The sequence below is a fragment of the Aegilops tauschii genome, chromosome 6, assembly GCF_002575655.3.
Source record: "Aegilops tauschii subsp. strangulata cultivar AL8/78 chromosome 6, Aet v6.0, whole genome shotgun sequence".
Classification (NCBI taxonomy): Eukaryota; Viridiplantae; Streptophyta; class Magnoliopsida; order Poales; family Poaceae; genus Aegilops; species Aegilops tauschii.
In genome coordinates this window covers 493427145-493439001 of record NC_053040.3, presented here as the reverse complement: position 1 = coordinate 493439001, position 11857 = coordinate 493427145, and the positions used below count along the sequence as shown (strand labels likewise).

Here is an 11857-nt window from a genome sequence, read left to right as displayed (position 1 = left end):
GAGTACGACTCCGTCATCCACGTTCATTGGAACGCTTCCGCTCGCGATCTACAAGGGTATGTAGATGCACTCCCTTCCCCTCGTTGATAGTACACTCCATAGATGCATCTTGGTGAGCGTAGGAAATTTTTTAAATTATGCTACGATTCCCAACACCATCGCCTCCCACTACCGACGCCGTCACTGAGGACGCCGCGGGGCGAAGCCCCTGTGGTGAGGCGGCATTGGCGGCGGCGCAGTCCTCGGCCGGTAGTAACGCGTGGGGGCTGCAGCGTCCATCTCCCTCCTCCTCCAACGGCAGTGCGCAGCGGGTTGGCGGTGGCCAAGAGATCTCCGGCGGCCGTTTGGTGGATGAGATTTTGGCTGCGATGAGATCTTATAAAGGGGTCCACCCGGTGATGATGATGCACCCAGCCAAAAAGAGATTAAAAAAAAGCCCCGCCAAGGTGATCAGTCACTAGCAGCAGCAGTATACTAACCACCACCAAAGACAGCACCCGCGCCGCAAATAAGGTCCTCCAAAGACAATGCCACCAGGGGGAACAGAGCACAAGCACCGTCATCGGCCGATCAATGATCTTAGGTCTCACCCTGGAGAAAGTCCGAGTTCTAAAAACAATGCCTTCAATAAGATCATTGCCAGGCACAACCAATGAAGGTCAGACCTTGGGTTTCACCCATAGAATCGAAACTCGGTACTCAAGGAGCGCCACCAAGACCAAAGTCCTTCGGCGCTGCCGGCCCCATTTGTCGAGGCTGCTACTGCAAGTCACTAAACAGAAAAACTCAATCTCCATCACATCCAAAGCACCTCTTCGTCGTTTCTTCTGATCCTCCAATCACAGCCGTCATGACATTCTCCGCCTCTCTCAATACCATGGAAATCTTGAAGTAGACATGTTCCATGGTATCGACAAAAAGCAGAGCTCCATGCCGCGCCCACTTAAAGCCGCACGGGCAGATGCATGGATGCGCACGGCCGAATCCCATCCTATCCAGAAAATCAGGAGCGTCTTGCGCCAATTTGTAGATCTCTGACAGAAAAATCCAGAACTCATGTACAACCAGATGAAAGAAGATCGAAAACATGCAGGTCATCAGTTTGGCGTCAGAAGAACAATAGGGCAAATCCCACCAGCATCCATTGGCACCACCGTTACTGCCTCCGCCGTCCAGACGCCGCCAGGGCGAGATCTGGTCGCAGGCCCGCCAGACCCCAGGTCGGGACGGGCCACCGTGACTTGCAGGTGCAACTCGCCGCGTGGATCCATGGCCGCGAACGCGCACCCCACCATGCCATACGTGCGATGACACAATGCGCAACGAGTTCGTCAGAGTGGTCGCCAAAGCCGTCTGACGCTCGGCGTTGCCTGCGACTACATATGGACTAGCGCTGACGAGAGGGCCCCACGCGGACGTTGACCGCGTGGATCTGGATTGGGAAGGACATCCGCGACCCCTTGGGCCTCGATTCCTCGTCCAGGAGGGATCCACCAGCGGCGTAGCACGGGGGTTGACCCGCAGCGCGAGGTACCCATGGCAGCGATGGATCTGACGAGGGGCAGCCGCAAAAGTCAGCTGGAGAGAGGAGCAGCGGAGGACAGGGAGGTCCCGCCGCCACCGGTTAGCGCACAAGGCTTTTGCCCCGACGTCTGACCAGCACCGGTGAGGGGGAGGGGCCGGCGAGAGGATTGCTGGCGACGGCGCTGATGCGACCGAATCAATGGATCCAGCGAGATCCGCCACGCTGGCATGGAGCGCCATCAACCTCACTACCATCCTGGCACCACCAGCGGTAGCAGCAGCCATATCACCACGTTGTACGTGCACGTCCACTCTAAGTTTCTGCAATAACAACGTTGTTGTAGAAACAGCGGCAACATGAGACAACTGGGTTAGTGCATGATGTGGCCGGAGATATTGTTGCAATTTTGCAACAAGGGTCTTGTTACAGAAAATTAGACGCCACGGGAGATGTTTTTGCAACAAGAGTCTTGTTGTAGAAAATTAGAGACGAAGAGATTTTGCAACAGGGGACTTGTTACGGGAAATTAGAGAATAGGAGATTTCGCAACAACGCTCTTGCTGCAGAAATTAGAGAAGAAGAGGTTTCGCAATAAAAGTATTGTTGCAGAAAATTATAGAAGGGGAACTAGCGGCTCGCGTTACAGAATCGAACGGCTCACACGAGGCGGTGGATCTTTTTAAAACATCCGCCAGCCGACGCATAGCAAGCCCCACTTCCAGTCAACATCTTTGATCCTGCACTAGTATACCTCAGCCAAGGTTTTGGTTGATGGGCTGATAATTTTACCATAGGGGACCAAAATTTGTGGTTACTGGAAAATCCTTGCCCATTATTGGACATAATTTTCAAATAAGGAAATGTAGGATGTGAGCGAAACATAGTAGTATGATGATGTATTAACAACATACTAGAAGAAGCGTTCAGTTATCCGCGTTTAATTCTCCCCATCCACACCTGTGTTTTCAAACTTGAAGCTCATAGGGCCCACAAGGAAGTGAGTGAAAGCACTAAAAACACACACACCACGAGGCAGAGAACAAACGACATAGATGGGTGCATATCGTGCTCATCATTTTTCTTAGTTTAATCTTGAGATATTTCTCATATTTTTCTTTTAGTTGCATGTCAATCATTAACTAATTTTAATACATATCAATCTTCTTGTTCTTGGTATGTGTGTGCGATCTGATGGAAAAGGTAACATATTTCCTTCATCTACACAGCAGAACGAGAATTTCCATAAATGATACTCCCTCCGTTCCAAAATAGATGACTCAACTTTGTACTAACTTTAATACAAAATTAGTACAAAGTTGAGTCATCTATTTTAGAACGGAGGGAGTAGGTGCTTAGCTTGAAATCCAGACTGCAAAACAGGATCTGGTACGGCCTTTGGAATGAACACACAAAGCTTTATTGGTAGCTGCAGCAACCGACAACAATATAGCTCTCTCGATAACAGAAGAGCATAGCTCAAACAAAATAGAAGATACATGTGGTCTCAATAACTAAAAGAGTAAGGAAAAATACTCCAAGAGTAATCTTCAAACTGAGGGCTGTGTGCATCGATTGATGCACAGAAACAAATTGACCAGTCTTCTCCCAGTTTCCGCTCCATTCTTTAGGGCATGCAAACAAAGGAATTGTTGGGGCTGCACTTTTAATAAATTCCACATGGGGCAGCCCCATACATATACCCCAGCACAAAATGTCATTTTAATAAATTCCTTATCAAGATAAAAGTGCAGCCCCATACATATGTATGGGGCTGCACTTTTAATAAATTCCTTATCAAGATGGCAAGATATATGTATACCTTGCTAATTGTTGGCCTGTCCCTGTGATGTATTCTGACTATGAGTAACAGAAATTGTTGGCCTGTTTTTGTGCTTCTTTGCTTCATCTTCCCAAAATTGCATTGTTTGTGCATCAACAGGAGAGTGAAAAGTCACTTCCTTGAGATGGTCGAGATGTTGGAATGAAGACACATCCATGCCTTCTATATTTTGAGAGAGCAGCTGAAGAGACTCAAGAGCCGGCAAAGCTCCTACCTTGATATCCATTTTCGGAAGCTTTGGGGTCTGAAAGCACAGCCCCTTAAGGCTTTTGAACCCACTCGGACTGAAGGTAAATATGTCATTTTTTACAGCATCTGGATCTGCAGGATCTGCAACAATGGGTGAATCCTCATGCAGCTTCAGATAGAGCAATCGGTTCAGATTTTGCAGGGCTGACAAAACTTTGCAGCTCAAACCAGTTTTTGAAAGTTGCAGCTCTTGAACAGCAAATACATCTTCAAAAAAGAAGCCTGGCAATCCTGTTAGTTTACCGTGCAGTTTAATTGATTCGAGAGCACAAGGACCTTGTAGGGAGTTCAGGAAGTCTATGGAGTCATTGCCGAAATCAATTGACAGCGACTCCAGGACAGAATCTTCAGTGAAGCGCTTCTGAAGGGAAGGGACTAAGCACTCAACTAAGTCCTTTCCTTGAGAACTCTCAGTCCCGGACCATATTTTGACCTTCATCAATGTCTTTATATCAGACATGATGTGTTGAAAACCTTTGCAATCGTCAAGGATAAATCCTGCAAATGTCTTGAGTTTACTTTTTCTCATCACCGCATGCCCTGCACCCACTTTGCTTAGCTCAGGAGGTAGCTTAAATCGGCCAAACAGGTGGACTAGCTGTCCCAGAATTAGGACTTCCATAGGCAATTCTATGTCTGCGTCTGTCTCCCTCATGTCCAGTATCTGCAAGTAATGTAGCTTTGCTGCTTTCCTTGGAAGCGTCTTCACATTGGTGCCTCTCAGGTTCAGATAATTGAGGTAGAACAGCTTGCAAATCTTCTGGAGATCTGTGTCCTTAACCTGCTTGCACTGTTCTACATCCAAGACTCGTAGCATCTTACACTTGTCAAAATCCACCAGTTCGTCGCCATCATGACCAGAGATTGTAAGTGACCTGATACTGGACAGACTGTCTTTTTCGCCAGTCCCTGCAGTGTTGCCACTCAGGTAGAGTTGACGAACGACACTGCCTTTTTTCCCACAATAAGGTTGACGTTCGCCATTTTGTATCAGAGTGATGAAGTTTCTGCAGGCTTGCTTGCAGACCATGAATTCAAGCAGTACAGGACCAATCTGATATGTCTTCACCTTACAGTTTTGCCTAATGTCCCGCCGATGAATGATACACCGGTTGAACAACTCCTCAATTTGCTGACGGGTGACACTGTCCTCACCTTTTGCCAACAAATCTTCAAACTGGGTGGGAGTGACACTATTACCTTCTGCTGACAATCGCCTGAGTAGGCTTTTCCATTTGGTTCGATCCAACTTCTGGTATATGCTTGCATACAACAAGCAGGTCCTGAGACGCTCATCATCTTTCTTGTTGAAATTGAAACGGAAGCTATCGACAATCACTTGTCTTGTTCTTGCCAACTCTCTGGTCTGATGACAATCCAGATGAGAACCTAGTTCGCTACAGATACTCCGACAGTCAGCACCAGTCGGTGTTCCATGGAATCTCTTTACTAGCTGAGCAATGTCAAGCAAAGCAAGTGGCCAACCCTCACATGTCTTCAAGATGTGCTTTAAACCTATTTCAAAATCAGGTGTACAAGATGTACATGTATCGCCGAAAACTTCCTTGAGAAATAAGGCTTCAGAGTCAGTCATGTCAAGAGCTTGCATTTGATGAACACAGCCTCCATTTGAACTGCAGCTTGTAGCCATCGATTGAATACGTGTGGTAACAATAATTCTTCCATCAGCTCCCTCCGTAGGGAAGGCAGATTTTATGGCATCCCATTCTTGTACTTCCGTTGTCAGGTCATCAATTACGACAAAAAAGCTGACAATGATACAAAAAATTAGAAGGGAAATCAACCCGGCCTTTAGGTGTTAGTGGTCTTGCAAGTCGTAAAGGAGCCCAACATGATTATTGCACTTTCTGAAATTCGTTCAAAATAATATTCAAAATGTGTGTGTTGGGAAAAGAATCACCTGGGTCCATTCTGCAGACATGTGTTGAGTTCTTCTGCCAGTATGTCCTGAGGCTGAAGAGAGTTTGGCTTGATTGTTTCTGCCAGATTCAACTGATTAATTATCTCCACGAGAAGATCCCTTGTTTTTTCGTGACTTGACGCCACAACCCATGCCCGACGAGGGAACCTCTGGGTGATATCATTACTATGGAACACGGACTCCACAAGGGTGGTCTTTCCCAGGCCCGCGAACCCAACGACAGACACCACCTTGAGTTTCTGATCAACAGCTTCACGCTCGACTACCTCCGGTTGGCCCTCGGCCACCTCTACAATCTCGGACTTAACTTGGACCACCTCGAGGATCTCCGGTTGGCCCTTGACGAACGCTTGCAGGTCTAACAGCTCAAGGAGGGCATTCTTGGACTTGCCGATGCCCTCGATATTCTTGCGTTTGGTGTAGATGGTCGCTTGGCGTGTTGCCGGTGCAGCGTTGACAGCGGCGGTGCTCTGGACATGATCGTCTCTCTGTTGAACTAATCTGCTGACACGCACCCTGAATTCGGCGATCTTCTTGGCATATCTAGTGCGGGTGGGCAGAGTCATTGCCGGGTGAAGCTTGCGACGGTACCACGGCGCGCCACTCTTGCAAGTGACCCTGCCTTCATAGGAAACTATGCAGTCCTCTATTTCGTACTTGAGCTCCCGAATCTTCTGAGCCCATACGTGCCACGCCTCGCTGCGGTCATTCTCCTCCTCGCTCAGCCCGTGTCCAGCTCCGACTTGTAACGTTAACAATTCCATCTCGGTCATGATCCACTCCTTGTTTATCACCAGTGCCCTCCGGAGGTCCTTATCTTTTTTGAGCTTGCTGTTGAGGTTGCCAAAGATGATTGCGCTGCCGCTCTTCAAAACCTGCATACCTGCGGAGACAGCCGCCGCCCCCTCTGCCATGTCTCTCTGCTTCGCCTCTGTATTTGGATCAGTCGATATCGCCCCACGCCTTGGCCTTCAAACAAACACCAGTTGAAGATGTCTGGATATGCATAGAACGACAAAAAAGTATTGCCAGATGAGCTAAGTATATACATACATTTACTGTCGGTCTGGATGGCAAAATCACAGCCGAATTTCTTGCGCCAGCCCAAAACGCGGACAAGTGGTTAAGCTGGAGAGCTTCTTCACCGGCGAGCTGGAGAATAGGCCATCGTCAGGACAGCACCTGGCAGGCTGCCAGCTCTAAGGATTCCCCGCCGACGAGGAGGTTGTGGAAGATCGCCACGGACGTGCACCGTGCTTTGAGCGGCCGGATCCGAGGGCGGTGACAGAGTAGGTGCGCCCAGATCCGTAGGAGGACCAAGTCGGAGAGCAGAAGCTTCCGGATCTGGAGGCGCTCGCGGCTTCACGCTAGGCCGGCACCCCTGCTTGGGGGCTGGTGGCGACCTCCAGCGGAGCGGGGAGCTCGTCGCCGCTCCGCTCCGCTGCCGCTCTCAGGGCAATCTGTAGCGGAGATTTCTCGCACAGGTGTGAAGAAAGAAGGGAGTCAACGAGATTCTCGATTGCTCCGTTTTGACGAGGTCCTTAACTTTCGACCAAATACCCAGGGAACGTTAGATTTTTTAGCTCTCCGAGTGAACGTCCTCAAAGCCGTTGGATCCATGATCGAATAGATGTTTTTTTTTCTGCCAAGCGTGATAAATTTTCTGCTATTACTTTTACGCTACATGACAACTTTAGTTGGTATGGCCTGGCAAGTTTGGGGCGCTCCTAGGAAAGTGCTCCCACGAATGTTCATCGGATATCGTTTCCTTCAGAAAAATTCTTAAAACAAAGGGGAAATGATATGGTTCGGCCGGCGGATAACGTGCGGGGCGTCGACCATCTTCCCCTCATGCCACGCGTCCCATGTGATGCCCAACAATGTTTTTGTAACAAGACCCATGTTGCAATTGTAATGAGGGTTGCAATGGTGTCGGGGCACTGGTGAAGATATTTTTTGCAACAAGGATCATGTTGCAAAGGGGTTTTTGCAACAAAGTCCCAGTTGCAAAGGGGCTTCGCAAGTTATCTGTGGGCTTCGTAACAACGTCCATGTTGCAAAGGTTTTTTTCAACAACATCCATGTTGCAAAGAATTGCAACCAAGGTTGTGTTGCAAAGGGACTTTGCGCAACATGCTTGTTGTTCCAAAATAATGCGATGACTCAGATGGCTACAAAACTCGTCATCCAACAGCCCGCGAGGCGGCGGATCTTTTAATAGGATCTGTCGGTCAGCGCGTAGCAACCCCCTAAAACAAATGGGCTGATGCAGTAATTTTGATCCCATTGCATTTGTGGCTTGCTAAGGCCTAGCTGAGCTAATGTAGTCTCTAAATCATGTTCTCCAATTTGTCTGCCCACCTGCATCGCATGAGGTCGTTTGTTACACGGCGCTTAAGGGTTATGATTACGAAGACACAAGCACATGGCGTTTGATCGATCCCAGCCTAATGTTGTGGTCACTCTTTCTCACTAGTGGCAACCTTACCACAAAGAACACTACATAAACAGTCACATAAACATCCTGCAATACGCAATTAACAACGTTTCACTCGTAGCTACTAAACAAATGGTGATGTTCAGCGATGTGCAACGGTGACTTGACGTAGTGGAGGCGAAAGTTGCTGCAGCAGCGCCTATTCGTGGTTGGGCAACAGCCTTGGAGCAATGGGGAGCACTCGTCTCTCTCGCCTTGACGGCTCACCATTGGCGTGCAGTTGGCGCTCCAACGAAAAGTGAGCTGCCGCCGCCGTCATGTTCCCCAACCCGGATGTCTGGATCGATGATGGTCCAGGGGCGCCTCTATGGCCAGGCGCATGGTAAGTCATGGCGGACCGTTGCCCACGCCGCCGGTGGGTGGCAACGGTCATTGCAATCCTTGTTGATGTTGCCTCCCGCGATCGGTTGTCCCTGTGGGCAGGCTAGGTAGCTGTCGCCTGAGGTGATTGGAACTTCCAATCCGGCAACAATGGTCATGTCCGCCCAAGTCATATCGGCCAACATCTCTAGCGGTGGTGCTGAGTTGTCAATGGTTCCCTTGTGGACTTGCAGTTCTGTGGTCATTCATACATCGCATAGTTCGTGATTTGCCTCACTACGTTTGATGCATGGCGGTATTTGTGTCCTTCCCTACAGTATGATCTACTACCGTGGGCGAGGATGACGGAGATAGTGGCGGCGTGTGCTGGTGTTCTCTGTTTCGGATCAACCATTGGTTGCCACTTGTGAGGACTGTGCAGGGACTCTGGATTGTCCCGAACTTGGGATTTTAGCAGTGTCTCTTCCTTCCTCCCTTGTCGATGACTTTGTTCTGTGATGATGAGCAACTTTTGTCTTGGCTTGACTATCTACTCGCCTTGGCATGGTCATCTATCAGACTGTGTGCATACAAAGTTGCTAGGATTATGGCAAGTGGAAGAGACATCATATAATAACTCCGGTTGGGTGGTGGTTATCAAGTACCCGGTGTTGAGCTCGGGGGTGAAAACCATAAGTCTGGCCCTTGTTGGTTATATTTGGTAATGGTGGCATATTTTGCGTTGTTACCTCGATGAAGGCATTGCCTGGAGTTTGCACGAACATGATCTGGGTGAAAACCCATGATCTGATCTTTGATGGTTAGATCCGGCAATGATGGCATGCATGTCTCGTTCCTTTCCTGGATGCGTCATCTTTGGAGAACTTTTCTCATAGTCTATGTGTTGTCAAAACATGGTTGGTACAGATGGTCAGTAAGGTGCATCATTGATCCTTGTCTTGATCTCTTCGGGATTTTTTTATTTTTCTCTTTTATTATTGTGCCTAGGCATAGCTTCGGCCTTATTTGACTTTGTTATTTGCTGGCATGTCCATCCTAGCTATACAGAGGTCGGGTGTGTGCTTGTTATGATTGTACCCCTCGATGCTACATTATGAGTCAATAAAAAGCATCTTTGTCAAAAAAAACTAAACAAATGGCAGTTTGTTCTAAATACTACTATGTCCCTCAAGAAGGGAAGGATGCCAAAGGCGCTATCAAGAAGAGAACGATGCCAAAGGAGTTGATATCACCCACCACATTTAGGGCTTTCATCCAGGAGACACATGACGTGGTGCGGGTAGAAGTAGATATGACGAAAGTCTTCGTCGAGAAATAACGGTTCCCACGGGCATCGCGACTGACTAGTGCCGAATAGGGATTTCTCCTTATCTGAATCCCTAGCTCCAGCTGCATCGACATTGAGGATCAACAAGTCTCGCAACCAGATCCATACAGAGGAGCCCACTGAGCAGGGGAGAGAGAAGGCAACCAGATCCAGATCACGCGCCACCAGACGACCATGATCACGGGAGCACCGGAGAGTCGCCGCCTCAAGTGGCGCCCATCGAGCAGGGGAAGAGAAGGCGACCAGATCCAGATCAGGTGCTGCTGGATGACCACGAGTGCAGGAGCACCAGAGAGCCGCTGCCTCAAGTGGAACCCAATGAGCGAGGGGGATGATGGCACTACTAGGGAAAAGCCTCACAGTAGCGCGGGTTAAACGCGTAGCAGTAGCGCGGGCACCTGCACTACTGCTACGGTGCTACAGCTAATGTTTAGCGGTAGCGTGGGTTGGACACGTGATAATACTATCCTACATAGCAGTAGCGCCTGTCCATCCAGCGCAACTGCTAAAATTTCCTGTATTTTTTCTTCTACATATTTGCGTTGTATTTGTACAGTTTTTATATAGTAGTCTCATCATATGATTTATGATCATGATGAGGCATTAGTGGGTGAAAGAGGCGTGGATTAGACTCAAGTGGAGGCAACATGGTGCAGATCCAAAGTACTACTAATCCAATGATTAGTAGTACTTTGGATCTGCACCATGTTGCCTCAAATTGAATCTAATCCACTTTTATTTCACCCACTGATATAATAACTCATCATGCTCATTATGATATAACAACTCATCATCATCATCATAATAATAACTCATCATTGTTATCATAATAACAAGTCATACGTATACTCATCATCATCATAGTCATCTAACAACTTCTACTCGTTATCATAGTCATAACCAACTCTAGTTAATTGTTCTTAGCACATGATCATGAGTATTAGTTAGGACCTGCTACCCTCTCTAAGGCCCTTCGCAGAGGGAAGTACGGATTTGTAGAGGTGTCAGAGCTCAAAGCAAAAAAATAGAGATAAAACATTTTGGGTGGCATACTTTTCCCGTCAACGAAAATGACCGAGTAATTCCCAACACTTTCCATGCTAGATATATCATAGACGGTTCCCAAATAGAAAATAAAGTTTATTCATTTTTCCACCATTCTTTCACTTTCCATGGCTAGCCGTATCCACGGGTGCCTTCCATACCAGCACTTTCCAAGGAATTTATTATTTGACAACATAAAGTAAATTTCTTTTCCATTTCGATATTGGGCATCCCTAATACCTTTGTTGTACTCTCGTGCAATGACAAGTGGATTAACACTCATCTTGAGAATAACACTTCTAGCATTGAAAATATTGCCCATCCCCTGCCGCTTCATGAGCGGTACGAGCACACAAAAAGGAAATTTATTTTGAAAATTAGAGATGGCACATACAAATTTTCTTAGAACGGCACGGAAATACCGCATATAGGTAGGTATGGTGGACTCATGTGGCAAAACTGGTTTAAAGGGTTTTGGATGCACAAGTAGTATTCCTACTTAGTTCAAGTGAAGGCTAGTAAAAGATTGAGAAGCAACCAACCAAGAAATGAAAAATCACATAAGCGAACATTAAGCATAACAAACACCAAATAATGCACCACAAGTAGGATGTAATTTCATTGCATAACTATTGACTTTCGTGCTTGCATAGGGAATCACAAACCTTAGCACCAGTATTCTTACGAAAGCATAATTACTCATCAACATGACTCACATATAACTATCATCATATCTCAAAACTATTACACAGAATCAAGTTTATTTTGTCCAATGATCTTCATGAAAGTTTTTATTATATCCCTCTTGAATATCTATCACTTTCGGAGTAATTTCATATGTTGCTTTTGATAAGCTCAAACAAATCTAAGTGAAGAACATGAGCATACAAATTTCTTCTCTCAAAATAATATAATGAAGAATGAGAGAATTTCTTTAAAATTTTAATAACTCTAAAAAAAATCTAAGTGAAGCATGAGAGCATTTCTTCAATAATATTAAAGCACACCATGCTCAAAAAGATATAAGTGAAGCACTAGAGCAATTCCATAGCTCAAAAAATTTAAGTGAAGCATATAGAGCAATTCTAACAAATCATAGCATAATTTTCGCT

The 11857-nt window shown here is 46.9% G+C and overlaps 1 protein-coding gene across 1 annotated transcript; it reads right to left on the bottom strand.

Annotated features, from left to right (window-relative positions):
* Positions 1–474: 474 nt before the first annotated feature.
* LOC109755908 (disease resistance protein RGA4) lies at positions 475–7071 on the bottom strand. The gene is made up of 6 exons (XM_045230226.2): positions 6610–7071; positions 5536–6525; positions 3580–5383; positions 812–1845; positions 666–762; positions 475–516 (listed from the first exon to the last, which is right to left on the bottom strand). Coding segments are annotated over exons 1-6 (3969 nt in total). The 5' UTR covers positions 6612–7071.
* Positions 7072–11857: the final 4786 nt, after the last annotated feature.